At 43.7% G+C, this 20,047-nt stretch overlaps 1 protein-coding gene across 3 annotated transcripts in view; it reads right to left on the reverse strand.

Annotated features, from left to right (window-relative positions):
* GAS7 (growth arrest specific 7) overlaps nucleotides 1-20,047 on the reverse strand; it is a 1,527,668-nt gene that overhangs the window by 19,028 nt on the left and 1,488,593 nt on the right. For all 3 annotated transcript variants that reach the window (XM_069654478.1, XM_069654479.1, XM_069654480.1), the window contains one exon: nucleotides 1,481-1,579. In XM_069654478.1, coding sequence (XP_069510579.1) covers nucleotides 1,481-1,579 — 99 coding nt within the window. The remainder of the gene's footprint in view (nucleotides 1-1,480; nucleotides 1,580-20,047) is intronic.

A 20,047-nucleotide genomic window follows, 5' to 3' on the forward strand; every position in this document is an offset into this window, starting at 1 on the left:
AGGTTCTCCTAGTTGTACTAGGCAAGCCAGACCTTTGAAGGAAATCAAAGTGCACATTTTCAAGACCACTTTTCCAATATCTTAGATGAAATATGCAAGTCTTAAAGAACATAATACCCGCCCCCACCCCTGCCTTTCCCTCAGAGCCACGAAGGGATCAAAGTACCTCATCTGTTCCCATTGCACCATTACACATAATGGTGTGGCATAACTAGGCTATCTATGTCCAACCCTCCTATTCTCCACATAGGCAAAGCACTTACATTGCAGTGATGAAATGGTGCGAACCAGTAATACAATTTGCTATTGGATTTCCAACAGTGGATACTGGGCTTTTCTAATCTCAAATCAATTCATATAGTCTTTTTGAAGGAAAGTGAATATTTTCTAACACACGGGTCACATTATGAATTTGGTGGTATCTCAGCAGTGAATCTGCAGAGATACCACCAGACTGAAACACTGGTGGTGGTGGCAGTGTTAGTCCCCATTTGGAGTGCATGGGGCATTTTGGCTGTAACTCCACAGAAATTGGACGGAAAGTTGGTGGATTGTAGAATTCTACAATCTGCCAATTTACCGCCCATCTATGGTAATGCGGCAGTCTTGGTAAAACCGCTGCATTTAACCCCCACTGCCCAACTCGTAATGAGGCCCATTGCCTCAATTAAACAGGAGAAAAACCTGTTGGAATATAAAAAGACTGTTCGGCAAGGCTGATGAAAATCTTGAAGCCGCCGGGCACAAAGTGGCACTTGCCATCTCTCTGTTCCAAGGTAATGGGATCACAAAGGCAAAATAAATAAATTAAAAAAAATATGCTGCTTGTGCCCCAGGGTAGCTGCTTGTAATTGCCCTTTCCTAGAACCTCCACTGGGTGGAGTAGATCCCCAGTTCACATTTGTTCAAATGTGCAAGCGTAAAAAGTAGTAAAAACACAGTGGGCCTCATTACTGGTGCCACTGGGATATTACAAGTTCGGGTGCCCCGGGAAATAAGGCACCAGTAAAATATAAGTCCCCATTCCCCAGGACTCTATTGGAGTGGGTACTCTAAAGCAACGGCACCGATGCCAACGGTGCTTTGGTGAACGGTACGCCTACCGTGTTCGCAGCACCCAACAGGGTCAGACCTCTCTGGCACAGCGGCCACGGCAGGGAGACGCGTAGTTTGCCGGTCCGGAAACAAGGGTGCCGGTGAGTTTACCAGCACCCTTGTTTCCGGACCGGCAAATTCTAATGAGGTCCATTGTCGTGGTAAGCAATATTATTCTACACTGCACATTCCATGCATCAATGTTATTTAAGTATTATTACAGAATTTCAAACAAACATTGACAGAATGTCAGGCCTTTTATAGGTAACACAATTAAACAGGATTATGACATTCTGAAAGGAGTTTAAACAGGTATTCCTTTCGCACACGGATTAAATAATTCAGTATTCATTAATCAAAGGGGATGATGGTAAAATGAACTCACACTTTGGTTGAACATGTCAGTTTCATGCCGCAGCTGTGTGTACTGACAAAGGTGTTGTCGAATTATCTCCACCCGTTCAACTTCAAGCCTCTCGAGTTCCTGAGGAAATACATGTAACAAAGATAAGGTAAGGCGAAACATAAACCACTCACACGTCTTCAGACTGGAAACCATCATTGGTAAATAGCATGTGAAATCTTAAGCAGGTGCGTTCACTGGTGATCCATGTACCTGCAGCAAACCTCTGTATGTTGATGATCGTTTGCATCTACTGATCCATGGTAATACGGCATGTCAACGAATTCTATTTTGGTTGAATAACACAACTTTAATACAATCATCTTTTTTATTATTGGGGGGAAAATCACAAGGTCCTGAAAAGCTATTTTCAAACCACAAAAGAGGAGTGTGGTCTGAATTTAAAAAGCAACGTTTACTTTAATGATTTAACGGATTTGAAACACAGAATTGGTTTCAAATTCTAGCAGAATCATAACCACTAGCTCAGAGGATTGTGGAGAAGCACCAAAAGGCATTGACGTTTGTATTGTACTCGATACAAATGGAGCGAGGTCTGCCCAGGCTTAGCCGTCTGCCCTGGTTTAGCGGTAGTTGCAAATAAAATGGACTCCCACGCCTGCCATTAAATGCACTTTCATGAAACTCTTACTGTTAATGTAACAGCTTGAGAGATATGGAAAAGCAGTGACAAAGTTTCATGGGGGCCCAAAAGTTACCTTTTCGCATTTCTTTCCCAAAGGCAAAGGTTTGCTTTCATCTACAGATCAAATCAAGGGACTGATTCGCAACAAGCATTCACAAGAAGTGGCCATCTGGATACAAAAGTAACCTTTCACAGATATGTTACACGTGTGTCCATCAGTTTCATTTAAATCTGACCACAAGGGGTCCAGAATCTTGTTTAAGATATCTGGGTTTACCCAAATGTGCACAGACCCTCAGAGCCATTTTCAGGCCACTGATTGTGGGTATGCCAACGCAAATTTCAAAGTGTGTGCACACATTTTACTAACAAACAACCAATTTAACTAGTTAAAAAACAAACAAAAAACAATCTGTTTGGTTTGATGCCTGGGAAATGTATCCCAACAACCACCATTGATGTTTGATAGTTGTTTGGGAAAAGGCGCTTATTTAAGCACACTGCCTCAACTCCAACATGGTACAACGTATTTTATTACAGTGTTGTGCAGGTTTTCCACCTGTCTGAGGACCCTCCTCAACCTCTGTAGCATGAGCGGGACCCAGAAGACTGAAACCCTACTTAAACATGGTTCAACTTTCATACTGAATTCAATCACGCAGTCCGGGTTTGCAGGGCTAGAGGTAGCCCATGGACAGGTCATGGCGACTTCGGATGCCTAGGGCATGGGCCAAAACCATGACCTAGGCAAAGTGGTCACTGGCCATGGCAATACGCCTTGGTCAGTGCCTACAAATAGGTGGCTTGCAGGAACCTAGCATACGGCCAAAACGACCTTACAGTGGCCAAAATGGACATGGCCTGTTCCCAATACCGGTGGGCTTGGGGAGCACAGAGCAAGGTCAAATGGAATGCCCTATGCAAAGTGATATGTTTTGCAGTTGATCGACCTGCTTGAGGACCCTGCTCACTCTCCCTTGGGTGAGTGAGACAGCCCAGAGTGTTAAAATCACGCTCCAACATTACTTAATCTGCAAACCAATTATAAACCCACATACCACGTCTGCAGAGTTGGAGGTAATATGTGGACTTGACAAAGCTACTTGGGATGTGTGGGCGAGCGACATGCCCTGGGCAAGTTACCAGTGGAACTGGCAGTAGCCTTTGGCCTGCGTCCAATGCAGGTGACCTATGGGGTTCTGGAACAATGCCAAAAGCCATGAACGGGCAAAATATAAATAACCACATGCAATGGTCAGTGTGCACAACGGGTGTGTTGAGTGAGTGTAGTGCATGGCTGAATGTCATTTTGCAGGCAAAGGCTTTGTAGCATGGATGCGGGTCATGACTCAGGCAAAATGACCACGGACAATGATTATGGCCCCCAGAACACATTAAGATTCGGTGGGTGTATCCATAACATAGCTAAAAAAATGACATGGAAAATGACATACGCAGCATACACTCATGACATGCCCAGTGGCCACTCTTGGTATGATCATGCATATCATTAAAAAATGACAAACTCCCAGGAGAAAAATCAGTAAATGGATACTATGGTTAAGTTCACCACGCACAACCATTACAATTAACAGTAAACATATTTTTAAAGGGCTATCGTGGTTACAGGACAAGTCAAAACCCCATAAATTTGCCAGTTACAATGTCCATGGCAACTAGAACAACCACAGTCACTGTAAAACAACTGTAGCCCGGCCATAAACGTTCACTGCTCATAGCACTAGATGTGCTCACACAATGAGAAAGGCAAATACCGAGAGTTCATGCACAACATGAACATCACAAATCATTTTTTAAAAAAAATATATAGCATTAGCCCAAATATGTCATGGTCACCTCTATTTTAATGAAGAGCAACACAAGAAAGCCCAAATGAACTGTAACAGTTACTTTCAAGGCCTGTTTTTCTATGTCACGCACTACAACGGAAGACGTGATGAGCATGTGTAATTTTGTATGCAAATCAATTTCTGGAACAGAGTGTTGGTTTTATGTAGGGATTTTAGTGTTTTATGGTATTATTGTGTGTAGAGAATTGTTTTGCCACATTTTGTAATAACATTGTGAAGAATGTAAAACATCTGCGTCTAATATTTGTTTGAGATCTACCCTATGTCTTCAGGAGAGACTAATTGACACTCGCTACAATAACTTCCTTTTGTTTTATGAAGACATGATGAGCAGTACATGGTGGCAGTTGTGTTATGGTTGCTTTACAATAGTAGTGACCTTATTGTTGCTTTAGCAAAACAAACTGGTGAATTTGTAGTCTTGTTTGTTGTTTACTGCTGCAAGCATAACATAATTTCAATCTACTATGTGTTTGTTTATATATAGGTACTGTGATGAGTAAGAGTAAGGAGACATTGACACAGGTAGTGGTATTGCCAATATACTTTAATTCAAATAATAAAAGGGGTGGAGGGTCTCACGATCCCTGACTCTGAAGGTTTTCCCTGCCTCAAAAGAACGAAGTATTGAGACAGTCGTCAGGACTGTTCTTATTTATTTAATTTTTTTTACTGTTGATCCTGTGTATTGCACTGCCCCTTCCCACCTCCCCCCACACTTTTACCTTTCCCCCCTCCCCTGCATTTGCCCGATCTCAAGGTCACCTGGCCTAGAAAGATTGATGTCTTTGTGCTCCCTCTGTTACCACTTCCTTGCCTCGTCGCGCCTTGAAACACTTGTGTATAGGCGAATTATAAATGCCAGATCATATCCAAATTAATGTCCACTGTCCTATGTCCAAAACCTTTTCTGACCCTCACACTCACTTAACTACGAAAACTATAAGGGGAAAGTATAAACTGTACTTGGCTGTTTTCTTACAGTCTGGTGATATCCTCTGATATAGGCCATTCACAGTTCAAAACCCTTCAAAAGGACACGGCAACAAGCCACATCACTGGCCTTTCTTTCAGATCACTGAAATACAAAGGAAAAATGCTACCCTATCATTTGCCACCATTCATTGTGTAGAGGCCTCAACCCTAACCCCAGGTACAGAAAAGAAAGACATATGCTATTCTCTTCAGAAAAAAAGAAATCCCAGATGGATGTAACATCTATAGGATACACGCCATCATTGTAAGAAAAAAGATCTGGGCTGACGTTGATAGCGGAAGCAAGAGTTGCACCATCCATCCCCAATTTCTTCTGAAAGGCTCGAAAGAAGTTTTTCAGAAGGAAGTGCAGTGTGTACATGGCCATGCCGAGACCTACCCTTGGACAGGAATACCTGTGACCATTCTGGGAAATGAATTATGGCTCACGGTGGCCATAATCGCCAATTTACCAGTCCAGTTAGTCCTAGGAAGTGACTTGCCCCAGTTCAACCAGTGTTCTCCCACGTGACACAAATAGGATTGAAAATGAAAACAGCAGTAAGTCAAGCTACAACCCTGATAAAATTCTCCTCTAGGAAGGCACAAGAGACCCGATCATCTTCCTTAGAAGGGGAAGCCAACAAGATAAGGGTAAGAGAATGTGATGAATCCTCAGATGCTGTCCCTTCTCCCTTAGGGGAAGGTCCTTCCCATAAGGCCAGGGAGGTGAGGCCTGTACTCTATAGTCCCTTTAGGGATGGTACACACTGGGTGGAACCCAAGGGGAGGGAAACCTCCTATGGTGTTAGTAATGACATGGGGAGAACATGGTATCCCCATAGCCCACCTAACCCCAACACACCTTCCTACCACCCTCCCATCAACTCTTTCCCTAGTGTTCCTATATGTTTTTGACATACCATCAACATAGGAAGTACTGGGACAAGGTAGAGTGTGGACTCCTCACAGGACATGTATACCTTAAGTACGGAGATGAAGGAGAGAACAATTGACTCACTGGAAGACCTCAAGATCAGCACTGGGACAAAGAAGTGCAGAAGCATGAAGAGCACTCAATAGAACTTTAAAGGACAGCCCAGTGTTTCCCGAAACCTGATTGGGCAGAACCCATTCAAGACTAAAGAGGGAAACCAGGAAGGAGAAAAATACCCTCCCTGGATGAACCGCAAAACGGAGAGCAGAGCAAAGAACAGAGAAGGTCATTGCTGAGGATGCTGCCGAGCAGGCAGAGCTGTCCCTATGTGGTGCGCTGTGGAGAGACTGACCACAGCCGTGGAGAAGCAGGGATCCTGGCATGAGAAGGAACTGGAACTCATGGTCGACAGGAGTCGCGCAGACCGTGATGAACCAAATGCTGCAGAGGTGCCCGAGCACACAGGAAAGCAGCAGGGGCTGTGAGAGGCTCAAATGGGAATGGCATTCTCTCGTGAAGAGTAACCTAAATGATCTTCATTGTCACAGTAACTAGCAGGAGAGTGAAACCATGTCTTCAGCACCAAAAGGGGAGAATCTCACAGGTCTGGGACCTGTATCCTTTTTTTGAAGAGCAACCCAAATCATCTTTATAGTCACAGTACCTGGCAGGATAGTGAACCAGCGCTCTGCAAAGAGACAAGAGAAACACATGGGTCTGGCACCCTCCACCCATAAGATTGGGAGATCATGTCAACTGTGAACTTTTGAACTACAAACTAAGCCTGGCATATTGAACTGTGAATTGTGAAAGCAAAAGGGACAAAGAAGCAAGGGCAAGGAAGGCATTCCAGCTGGCAGTGTCTATGAATGTCTTTGCAAGTTAAAATCGTACAGGTTTGTAAAATATACTGCCAGGTACCTGTTGACGTTATATGTTTTATCAAGGTATTAGGGATCATCTTTCCTTTGGGTTCCAAATGAGCATATTTAAATGATCTTCTACACTTCACAAATGTAGCCCAATCAGTAGTAATTAGGTACACCAATATCTCAGCACATTTGAGAGACTAGCAACGTGGAAACCAAAGAAATGTCTGAGCATTGGAGAGAATGGTTTCCCAGTCCCAAACAGTAAAGCTGTTCGAAAAGTCAGAGCAATCACAAACTTCCAGATACATCAAACCATGCTCCCCAATGCTATTTAAGGATTATATATGCACTCCAGTCAGTGGGGCTAGAGTAAAGTGATTCCTTGTCTGCCATTCTACCGGGGCTGTGGTCCCAGTCAGTCCTTTGATTACTTGGTGAGTCTAGGTCGAAAGAAATTGTAAATGTACTAGACTGTAACATGACAGACAATGCTTAGAATAGAAGTTAAAGAAAAAGAGATTTGTTATCTTGTTCAATGCAAATAGGACGCTAATGTATAAAATAATCTCCATCATGTTGCAACGGAAACTTCTTTATTAAGTAGTTGTTCTATTATGCAATAGACTCAATGATCCCATCCCTTCTGTACCAATGCCCAGTAGACTATTCCCTGGAAACTGCAAACATTGTCACACACATTGATAATGCTTGGCCTGTGGTCCCTGTCCATGAACTGTGGATCATATGGAGTCCGCTGACCTAGCTCGGGGTCTGTAGAGCTGCCAAGACCCAGCTGCAGGTCTATATATCCAGGTCTGTGTTCTTTTTTCGCCAAATTGGCAATTCCTTTTTACAATTTGTTACCAGCAAATTCTTCCCTCACCCTCCAAAGTGTTCTTATACGCTCCAGAGTATTGTTATACTTCTTCTTGTTCACTTATTTTTTGCAGCATTGACTGCACAGACCCGTTCCAAAATCTGCATTGACTCCACAGACCCATTCCAAAGTCAGCAGAACAAGATGGCAGGCATCTCAAAAATGTGAATTTAGTCTCTTACCAAGCCAATATTCTTTCTCCCAGTTGAAAAATAAAATTGCTGGATATGTCTGGCAAGCCATATTAATCAAGCAGGTCCCCCAATAGCAGTATGCCGCTCCACGGATCAGTTCACAAGCAAAAGAAATAATATCTCCAACATGAATCTGAGCAATTTTGCTATTTTGTGCACATTCTTTTGGTATTTTTGAAAAAATAACACTGTGTTAAACGGGATATCATATTGTGCCTCCTTTCTCGTATATATTGGCCTTAGCCCAGTCCCCCTATGAAGAAAACCACCTTGCAAAGATCCGATTTTAGATCGACTTCACCGCCATTTTAGGTTCATCCGCCATTTTGATTTCTGTTCAAGATGTAACTCTGTGTTTTAAAATGGTGGACAGTGTTTCCCGCTTATAACTAAGCCTTCCTGAACCTTGTACTATAGTTAATGTTTAGACTGTCCGTTGGCCGAATATTTGGGTTGAGTAAAGAGACCTTGTCCCATGCCTGACTTGTAGTCTAAGGATTGTCTGAGCCAATAAGTCTGATCCACAGACATACATCGACCACAATGTTAAGCAAATATCGAACGTGAACACTGACTGGATTGCATTATAAGGGACATGTGCTAAGGCTTACTGTTAAATCCAAAAATACACTGTTGCTATTGTAACCTGTTTGTATGTAAACCGAGGATGATCAATGTGCATATTGTTGTACAAGCCATAAGTGAACTTGGCATGAACTCTAGACCATGGTTTAATAATATGCAGAGGGGCTGGACATTATTACCAAAATTGTATAAAATGCACAACTGTTTAGACGTCCAGTAGCTCTCACTTCTCACACCAAAAGGGCTGGTATTCGGTGTGATGTACTGAGGGCCAGATAGCTATCTGTATCTGTTTTGTTTCTTTGTAACCGCGCAGTAGTAACAGAATAAAGATCTGTGGATCTTTATGAGCCCGTGTTTGGTATATTTCCTTTTGGGGTACTCAGCCTTGTTATGTCCTTGCTTTTACAGATGGCGCCCGAATAGGGACCCTCAAGATTGATGCCATCTCGTTGAAGGTTGACGCGGCTATGGGACCGGGATCAGACGTTGAAAAAGGGGGCCCCTTTCTTGGATGAGACGCGATACCTCAACAGTACTGCACAACCCAATCCCAGGATGGTGAGGCCGCGGTCCAAGACGGCATCTTGACAAGGGTCCATATATCGAGGCGGGCAGATTTGCTGAAATCACCAACCACGTGGGTCCTTCGAGTCCTTAGAAATCCGATCGGACCTCCTTAGTACTTTGATCAGGTGAGTCGTGAACCGATTCTTAAGTATCCTGATAATTTGTTTTGGCGCATTGCACTCACAAGTACAATTATTGACCAGGTAACACCAGTACTCTGATATGCCTGGAAAATTGTCTGCCTGCTTCAGGGTGTTATCCCGCAGTGACAGACAATCTTTGGAATTTGGCCGAACGGCGCCAATGGAGGTGTTGCCGGCGTGTACTATGTACTGTAAGCACGGCATTGGTAGTATAGTGTTTAATGATATTTGGCACAGACAAACCAGACATGCTTCCTAACTTCAGTGGCCAATCAATGGTAGTTTTGAATAGAATACTTAGAATCTATATTATTAAAGAAAAAGGCTAGACCTGCAGCATTTGATGTATTACAGAATTGGTAGAAAGAAGCTATGAAGCAACTTAAAAGAAGGGGAAAACATGCGCGCCGTCATATGGCTAACACCGAAAAAGCGTTGTTGTATTATCAAAATAAACAGTCTGAGTCAGTTATGAGTATGGATAGGGCCTTTTCACTTGGTATCCAGAACATGTATCCTTCTAAAGACTTTCATCTATCTGATGAGCTGATTGATAAACTTCTAAATGACCGAAGGCCCGGTGCCACTGAGCCACCTCCGTATTTTCCTATTCCTGCTGTTTTACCTCTTCCTGCTGTTATTCCTCCTCCTGTAGTTCTTCCTGCTCCTCCTTTCGCTCCTCCTAATGTTCCTGTACTTCCGGCTGTTGTTCCTCCTCCTATCGTTGCTCCTCCGCTTGCTCCTCCACCTTTCCCTGCTGTTACGGGTTTGGTAGATTTACCTGCTGCACCAGTGATAGCACCTTTGTTACCGAATGTACAAGATTTGCCTACTCTTCCTCTTCCTCTTCCAAGTGTTTCTGTACCGCTTGTAGTTGATCGGGGAGCGGGATCAAGGATTGTAACTCGTAATAATGCATCTCCAGAGAGAAAGCATGAATTGACTGCATGGCTAGACACTGTATGGAGAAGGGTGAACAAGCTGATGTTTTTTGCCACACTCTCTAACTTAGTCAATTTTCCTGAGAAAAACGTTTTTATTGAAGGGTTGGGAATTCATTTACGTATAATGTGGAACAGATTAGATGATATAGATCTCCCACAAGGGTTGAAGGATCTGAATGTCTAAGCATATCCAAGAGATACTGCGTAGAAAGTACATCAGCACGTCGAGAGGGTTTTGAGTATAGAAGGGAGTTGGAAAGGTTACGGAATGAAGATATTGATGGTGATAGTTTGGACGCTATGTTAGTACAGACACGGTTCATTCCTTGTCGTAAATCGATAAATGAGGAAACGCGAATTTGCACAAAAGATGCGATTAGGTGGATTTCAGATATGTCGATAACTCCCGTAGAAGTATTTATTTATTTTATTTTTTATTTTGCATTTTTAAAGCGCTCACACAGCCCGCGGGCATCCAGGCGCTGTTACAGGATTTTTTTTTTTGCGTAATTGTTTTTTTTTTTGTCTTAGTTGTATTTATAATGCGCTTAAACACCCAGAGGTTTCTAAGCGAGGACCCGGGGATCGAATCTGTGTTGCTTCGTGTCATCTTGCTTCCAAGGCGCGCACGTTGCAGTTAAGCTATCCTCCTGGGACACATATAATCAGTATACGCCAGAAATGCAGAGGGAAGTGATACAGGTAATGGTAGAATACCTGCAGGATGAATGCATAAAAAGAAAGATTTGTTGTCCCGCAGAATTATTGAATATTTACAAGAGGGCTTTTTCGTTTGACACTCCTTCAGCTGCTTTAGCGCTCGATTTAGCTCTGTTGCTCAGTAAGCGTTCAGAGTTGCCTACTTCTCAGTTGCCTATGAGAGAGGTTCCGCTGACATTTATCCCAAAAGTTGAGATTCCAGCTAATGCCGCAGCAGGTACACCTCCTCAGGATATTCCTGCACATTATGTGTCGCAGTTTCTTCACATCCCGTTCTCGAGACAGGAAATGAACACCATTAAACTATCCATTCCCAATATTAGGAAGAATCTGACAGGGTTCTACAAAGAGATAGAGTGTCTTGCAGTCATCAGTATTTATCTTGAGCGATATAGACTTGTTATTTCCCGTGCTCCTACCTGTTGATTTGTGGAAACAGATTAGGACTGTAGACGATGTACCAGGGTTAAGGGATACATGGGATAATATGGTTAGACTAGATAGAGAAAGGCCAGCTGGTGAGAGACCGCCGCAGGTAATACTGACTTTGCTTGATAGGATAGTTACGAAATTGAAAGCTATAATTCCTGAAAGAAGGATTATTTAGGACAAATTTACTGCTTGTGTCCAAGGGAAATCTGAGGGTGCTACCGAATTCTTCAATTGGTTCGAACAAGTGTTTTCAGACTTCAGTGGACAAGATTTGAGCACAGAGTCTGGGAAACGACTATCTTTGGACAAATTTGTGCGTGGATTGCTGCCTGACATCCAGTCGCAAATCATGTCCTCGGAGAGCGCGTGGCAAGCTAAATCTCAGTCAGAAGTATTGCATATGGCTCAGTACTATGAGAACCGTGTCAATAACGAAAAAGAAAGAATTGAAAAAAGAAAGGGAGACCTGAAAACAAAAGTTCTATTACAGCAAATTGTTAGAGGCCTGGAGGGGGTACTTCACAATTTAGAGGTCAGTATGTTCCACAAGGAAATGCGCCATTGAGTCCTGTAAACGTGAACCAGTGTGCTTATTGCAGACAAGAGGGTCATTGGCATGCACAATGCCCGATCCTCCAGCAGAGGTCGAATAACACATTTGGTGCCATGGGTAGATGATCCAGAGGCCGCCCTGGGGCAGGGGGTCCTGGTAGAAGTCAGTTTTTGCAAAATTTCCAACCTTTTTCGCAGGATAATCAGGCACCAAGTGTGGATAATAGAAACATTTTTGCTCATCCTTCTGCTGCTTACCTCTCTGAAGAGCTTCCTTTTGACGACATTCTGCTTCGCTAGGATTGCCCGAAGCAGGGTTTGTAACCGACGCCTACTGCTGTTAATAAGAAAGGTCCCTACGTTGAGATGATAGTGGGAAATAGGAAACATCTATTCTTGATAGATACAGGAGCACAGAGTGTTCCATTGACCATTCACGGGTTCCAAACATTCCACTGCCAGGGCAAACCAATGTTTCTGTAGGGTTTTCTGGCACACCAGTAGTCTGTCCGGTTTCTTCACCAGTACCGATTACATTGGGTCCATTCATGGACCACTGTCCATTTCATTTGACTATGAATTGTGGAGAGAATTTGTTGGGGTTGAATCTCTTGAAGGAATTAAATGCGGTAATTCATTGTTCTTCGGACGGAGTGCGTTTGATGATTTCACCGCAGCAACTTTCTGTCTCTCAGTTCCTGACCAGACCTTTGTCCCCGGAATTTAGTGATGTTTGTGGGCAATTGATGATAATGATGTGTTCTACAAATTGAGCCTGTTAAGATTATTTTGAAACATGGAGTAAAATTGCCACGTATTCCCCAGTATAAGATTTCGGTCGACGGTGAGCAAGCTTTGAAATGCATAGTCTCTGATTTTGTGCATCGCAGGGTAATTGAGGAAATTGCAGGTAGTTTGTGCAATAGTCCGATTTTGCCCATGCACAAAAAAGGTGATAAAGCAATTCCTTTTCGTTTCATTATTGATTTATGTGCCATCAATAAGATTGCTGCTCCACAATTTCCCATTGTGCCTGATGTGATGACAATATTAACTACGATTCCGGCTTCTGCTACTTACTTTAGTGTTGTGGATCTTAAGAATGCTTTCTTTAGCAATTCTTTACACAAAGATAGTAGATATCTGTTTGTGTTCACCTTAGGGGGACGCTCGTTTACCTTTACCCGTGCGCCGCAAGGTTACATGGAAAGTCCTAGCATCTATAGTAGGGCTTTGAAAGAGCAGTTTGATACACTCTAGTTGCCCACCACTTGTACACTGCTTCAGTGTGTAGACAATCTATTTTTAGCTGCTGACTCAGAGAGCACCTGTAAGGAGGGCACTGTGTTGTTGCTTATGCACCTAACACAACATGGACACAAAGCTTCACTCAAAAAGTTTCAGTATTGTCGACAAGAGTTCGCCTATTTAGGCTCTCTCCTGTCAAAGGAGGGAAAAAAGGTTGACGTCTAAGCGGATAAAAATCATTTCTAGCATGTCTTGTCCAAATACACATAAGGAAGTCAGAGCCTTGATAGGAATGGCTTCTTACTGTAGGCAGTGGATCCCCAATTTATCGTTAACGATTAAACCAATGTTGGCTTTGAGGAAGAAGGGCATTTCTTTGCCATTGCCGTGGAACTTGGAACACCAGCAAGCGTTTGATCTGCTCAAGACTGCACTGTGCTGGGCACCAGTTTTGGGCACACCAAATTATGAAAAGGCCTTTCTGTTGTATGTGCATGAACGTGATGGATGTGCTTTGGCTGTATTAACGCAGGAACATGGAGGGAAGAATAGGCTGTGCGGCTACTTTTCGTCCGCCCCTTGATCCTGTTGCATGCGTTTTGCCAATATGTGAGAGAGCGGTCGCTGCTGCTGCTGCTGCGTCCGTAAAACAGAGCGAGGGAATGGTCGAGGTGATGCTTTAACCCTGATGGTACCTCAGTCTGTAGATGTTCTATTAAACAGAACACAAATGCAACACCTCACCTCCACACGATTGATGAGTTACAAATTGATCTTGTTTGCACCGCACATTAAAATTCAGCGATGTTGCATTCTCAATCCGGCTGAACTTTTACCTTTCCCGCAAGGTACAGCTTGCAGTGACGATGAGTCACATGACTGCCTTTACACCACAGAGCAAGAGAGAAAATGCAGAATCGATCTAAAAGATACTCCTTTTAACAATCCACAAGGGGAGCGGTTTTGTGATGGCTCTGGTTTCAAACTTCCGGATGGTACATCCACGGCTGCTTATGCAATCACCACATTGAGCACGGTTGTAGAGACCAAAAGAATTACGCATAACTCTGCGCAGGCCGCAGAGATTATGGCATTGACTCGAGCTTGTGAACTTTCCAAAGGGATATATATACTGACAGTCAGTATGCTTTTGGGGTGGTTCACAATTTCGGTAGACTTTGGGCAGAACAAGGTTTCTTGACCTCACATGGCACTAAAATCCAGTATGGCTCCTTGATAATACGGTTTCTCTCAGCGCTTGCACTCCCCACTCAGTTAGCAATTTCAAATGCGCAGCGCATCAGAAGATCATAGATAATGTGGGAAAAGGGAATGCTTTCGCTGACCAGATAGCCAAACAGACTGCCACTGATCTCTCATCAGAAATGTATACTTCAAGGGAAGCCATGAATGTCAGTACTTTGGATGAGGGTATCGAGTCTGTGAAAAACATTCAAGCTGATGCCACTTTAGAGGAGTCTAAACAATGGGCTGAGGGTTTGGCAAAATTGGATGATGACGGATGTTGGGTGGACAAGGTGGAAGGGAAATGGTTGTTGCCGAATGCGTACATTACAATGATGGTCGCTATGGCTCATGGTCCCACCCATATCTGTGCACGGAAAGTTACCAAAATGTTGCAAAATGTCTGGGTGAACGATAAGATCTCCAAAGTAGCTGAACGTTTCATTCAAAGCTGTATGATTTGTTTGCAGCATAATATGGGAAAGGGCACATCGACTCCTAGGCGTAGTTTTGGTCCACCTTCTGTCCCCTTCGAGGTGATACATTTTGATTTCATTGAAATGGAGTGGTGCAACAACTACAAATATGTGCTAGTGGTTATCTGCGCTTTTAGTAATTGGGTTGAAGCCTTTCCCATCAAAGATGCCACCTCAATGACAACGGTGAAGACCATGCTGAAGGAATATTTTCCTAGGTTTGGTTTGCCAAGAGTCATCTGGTCAGACAAAGGGCCACATTTTATCGCTGCTGTAATTCTACAGATATGCGTGGGATTACAGATCGATAAACGGTTCTATTCGGCTAGGCACGCTCAGAGCGCTGGTTTGGTGGAAAGACAAAACAGCATCATCAAGAACAACCTTGTGCCGGCACCATACTGTAAAGGCTGGACACCTTACTTATCGTGTTATTATCAATGAGGACGACCCCTCAAACTAAGACTGGGTTCTCTCCATTTGAGGTGGTCATGGGTAGGCCAGCTAACATTTGGAATCTCCCCAAACCCCGATCATTGCATGACATTGAACATGTACTTCTTTCCGATTACTGTGGCCAGTTAACAAAAAATCTGTATTTGATTTACCAGCCGGTGCAGGAAGCCCTCCCTATTAAGAACGAGTGCCCAGGCCACAGAATACAGCCAGGCAGCTGGGTCTTAGTCAAATCATTTGAAAGATCATCCTTCCTCGGACCTCGTTGGCGGGGCCCACATCAAGTTCTCTTGGTCACCCAGATCGCCGCGCAAACACTGGATCCACGCATCACACATCAAGAGGATTCCCTTCCCTTTGCCACATGATACAGAAGACACAGATTCCCCTACCTGCGTACACCCAATGATCATGTAGCATCAAGCAGCTTCGGGAGTGCGTTGGAGACTCTCCTGAGCCTGTGGGGCCTGGGGAAACAGCCGCTTTATCTCCACACTCTCCAACAGATCCTTTTGCACCATTGTCAAATCCTGTTTTAAATCCTGTTTCGAATTCACCACTTCCATCAGGGAGCAACAACACATTGTTTGCAGATCACACAGTACCAGGAGTCACAAGGTACGATCTGCGTCTGAGGAGTTAGACTTACTGCATGGTTCGGCTCTGCCATCAGGAAAAATCATCGGAGGGCTTGTCTTTTTGGCCCGTAAGTGAATTCTGTTGGCTAGGGTTTGGGAAAAGACTAAGAAAACACACAATCTGGAGATCGCCAGCAAACTGACTTTGGAGTATTCATTTGGAGAAACAATGCCTGCAACCGCTCCCACTCGTACCGAACAGATAAGAGACTGTGTGACCGACCGTAATAATGAACAATCGAAAGCGTGGGCCCTGAAAACTTATTGTTGTCTTGTAATCATGTTAACTGGTTACACAATAGTAATTGCCTTAGGGTTTTGGTATCTGGAACAAGTACATCAGCTTGAAATTATGTTACCCACTGAAAATGTGCCTACTGTTTCTACACCTTTCGTACATCTGCACACTCTATCTCCTAGAGACTCTCAGCACAAACAGAGTTACCATAACAATACTCTATTACTCATTATGAATGTCACATATGCCATTTTTAACAAATCTAATTGCTGGGTCTGCTCGCATTTACCGCAACACGGGGATAAAGGGCTGGGTCGGTATATTCATCCTTTATCTTTGACTACTGCATGCTATGCTTCTTTAAGGGCATTATTCTTTGGCCGATGGAACAATAGCATCTCGGGGAACTTTGATGGGGAACTAATTTGAATGACTTTGAGAAACGTCTTCTAACACCCCTGGGATGCTCACTCTTTGCGAATAGGAGCACGCCTTATGTTGCTTCTATTATGCCTTCTGATAGACTGTGCCGTCCTTTTCAATATTTGATCTCTTTGAAGATGGCTCCTATAGGCAATAGGGATGCCACGACACCTTCTTATACTATTAACCACAGCCCCGATTCAGTTTATTTCTGCATACAGAGGAAAGTACTCAGTCAATGGGTCATTTCAAGGGTTGTGCCAACGTTGCGAATTTGACCAGTCAGGACAGACCTTTGTATGTAGGCGAACCTGTCTACTTTATTTGCGATAATGTAGCTTTCCCATGGTTACCTAGGGATTGGCAGGGAACCTGTTATTTAGGGATTCTGTTACCCGGGGTATAAATAGCAAGCACAGTAGGAATCTCAAAGGCTCGTCCAAGGCGGGACGAGAATGGCGATACTTCAGCACAGGTTCTGGGTGACGTAGCTAAATCCTTCGTACCATTTTGGGGGCAAATATTGAACTCTGAGGATATCAGAAGACTAGCGAGAGTACTGGAGAGGACCATCAACCGGACCACTGACATACTCTATAACATGACCTTAGAACAAAAAGCGATAAGGTTAGTGGCACTTCAGAACCGGATGGCTTTAGACGTCATCCTGGCTGAGCGTGGTGGAGTATGTAAATTAGTGGGATCCGCTTGTTGCATTTTCGTGCCAGATTCCTCCCAAACTATCTTCAAGGCAATACAAAATCTGCACGTCCTAAGTTCAGAAGTGCATGTTCCCGAGGGAAACTGGGATCTTAGCGCTTGGTTCTGGGACTTCTTGCGAACTTGGGGATGGAAGCTACTTTCGGTCTTGCTGATCATTCTGGGTATTCTGTTGTTTTTCTGTTGTTGTATACAATGTCTTCCTGGTATGTGTTCAGTGTTAGGAGGATGTTGTGCACAGGCGATGGGTACATTAGGACACAAGTTTAGTTTAGTTTATTCATTTGTATTGCGCACCGACCCGAGGGTATGAGGGCACAGGAGCAACAAGGTTATTCACAGCTTGGTTACAGGTTACTATGCATTACAGTCATTACAATGGGACAACAGAGGCAAAAAGTTTACATGTTACAATAAGGCGAAAAGTTTACAAATTTACAAATAGACATAATTTACATGGTATACAGCGGTGTGGTGGGCTGGGTAGTATTAGTGGTCATTGTTCTTTATCCACTGGATATAGTTGCGTCTAAAGTGTGTGTAAGTTTGGGGTGTCCTTAGGGAGGGTGGTAGGGCGTTCCAGTGTTGGCTGCTTTCACCTGGAAGCTGTTGCCACCCATTTTGGTGCGTTTGAACCTGGGAACTATTAGCAGGTTTGCGTTGGAAGTTCTGGTAGGTCTGTTGGAGGTGTATTTGCTTATTCTATCGACTAGGTAGCATGGGGCAGCGTTGTTGAGGCATTTGTGTGTTAGTGAGGCTACTTTGAGCAGGATTTTATCTGTAGTGTTGAGCGAATTATGGGTTCTCCTAATGTTGGAGATGTGTTCTCTCTTGGGGATGCTGAGCGCTGCTCTGCGAGCGTTGTTTTGTAGCGTCTTTATTTTGTTAGTGACCTGCTTGCTAGCGCCTACGTATAGGGCATTACAGTAGTCCAGTTTTGATAATACAAGGGCTCTGGCTAACGTAATGCAGCTCTGAGTGGATAAGAAGGGTTTGGCTGCTCTTATAAGCTTACATGTGTAGGCCCTGGAGGATGCCATGGAGCTAACCTGTTTATGGAAGGAAAGGGAGTCGTCGATGTATATTCCTAAGGTTTTCATTTCTTTGGCTACCTTGATCGGGTACCCGTCTATAATGAAGTTGGTGAAGTTGTGGTCCAATTTGGTTAGGTTTGAAGTGGAACCTAGGATGAGGAGTTCAGTCTTGTCATCATTCAGGCATAGACTGTGAGAAGCCATCCATGCCTGGATGATGAGGTACACCTTGTTCACCAAGGCCAAATCATGGTTGTAATCTCCCGTCAACGGGATGAGGATCTGTGTATCATCGGCGTAGTTAAGTGTAGGTGATACCCAGGACATCTAGGTCATCAAACAGGGTCTTCCTGAACAAGTTGTACAGTGTAGGGGAGACGCATGAGCCCTGGGGGACTCCACATGTGATGGGGATGGGGTCAGCGGCAGCAGAGGTGGAGAAGACACGCATGGATCTGTTCCTGGGGAAAGACTCGATCCAGCCGATGGCTTCTTGGCCGAAGTGGGCAGCTGAACCCAAGTGATTGCATAAGATTTTGTTATCAACTAGATCGAATGCCACAGAGAGGTCCACGAGAAGCAATAGAGCAGTTTTCCCATTGTCTCTAAGGGTGTCGATTTGAGCCTTCAGATCAATGTGGGCTGTTTCTGTCCCGTGTTGGGGTCTGAATCCCTGAAGCCTGATTCTCGAATAACTAGGAGATGGTTTATTTCAAGGTATTTTTGGATTTGTTGGTAGGCTGTCTTGTCTAATATCTTACGTGCTCCTGAGAAAATGACCAACAAATTTGTGTTGAAAGAAATCTCAGTATCTGACCTCATGGCGATCGATATCTCCGATAGTGATTCAGGATGTATGGACACTGAGATGTGGAGTTAGTTTAGCTCTTGGTTTAGGCCAAAAGGAGGGTTTCTTAAACAGGTTTTCATATTGTGCCTCCTTTTATCGTATATATTGGCCTAAGCCCAGTCGCTCTACAAAGAAAACCGCCTTTGCAAAGTTCCAATTTTAGATCAACTTTGCCGCCATTTTAGGTTCATCCGCCATTTTGATTTCTGTTCAAGATGTAACTCTGTGTTTTAAAATGGCGGACAGTGTTTCCCGCTTGTAAGTAAGCCTTCCTGAACCTTGTACCATAGATAATGTTTAGACTGTCCGTTGGCCAAATGTTTGGGTTGATTAAAGAGACCTTGTCCCATGCATGACTTGTATCTAAGGATTGTCTGCGCCAATAAGTCTGATCCACAGACGTACATCGACCACAATGTTAAGCAAATATCTAACGTGGACACTGGCTGGATTGCATTGTAAGGGACATGTGCTAAGGCTTACTGTTAAATCCAAAAATGCACTGTTTCCATTGTAACCTGTTTGTATGTGAACCGAGGATGATCCATGTGCATATTGTTGTACAAGCCATAAGTGAACTCGGTACGAACTCTAGACCATGGATTATCAACTTGCAGAGGGGCTGGACATTATTACCAAAATTGTATAAAATGCACAACTGTTTAGACGTCCAGTACCTCTCACTTCTCACACCGAAAAGGGCTGGTTTTCGCTGTGATGTACTGAGGGCCAGATAGCTATCTGTATCTGTTTTGTTTCTTTGTAACTGCGCAGTGAAATAGAATATAGATCTGTGAATCTTTATTAGCCCGTGTTTGGTGTATTTCCTTTTGGGGTACTCAGTCTCATATTTCCTTGCTTTTACAACTGAACCAATGTTTACCAGACCAATTGATGATCAAT

Source organism: Ambystoma mexicanum, chromosome 3q (genome assembly GCF_040938575.1).
Source record: "Ambystoma mexicanum isolate Mex_15411 chromosome 3q, UKY_AmexF1_1, whole genome shotgun sequence".
Classification (NCBI taxonomy): Eukaryota; Metazoa; Chordata; class Amphibia; order Caudata; family Ambystomatidae; genus Ambystoma; species Ambystoma mexicanum.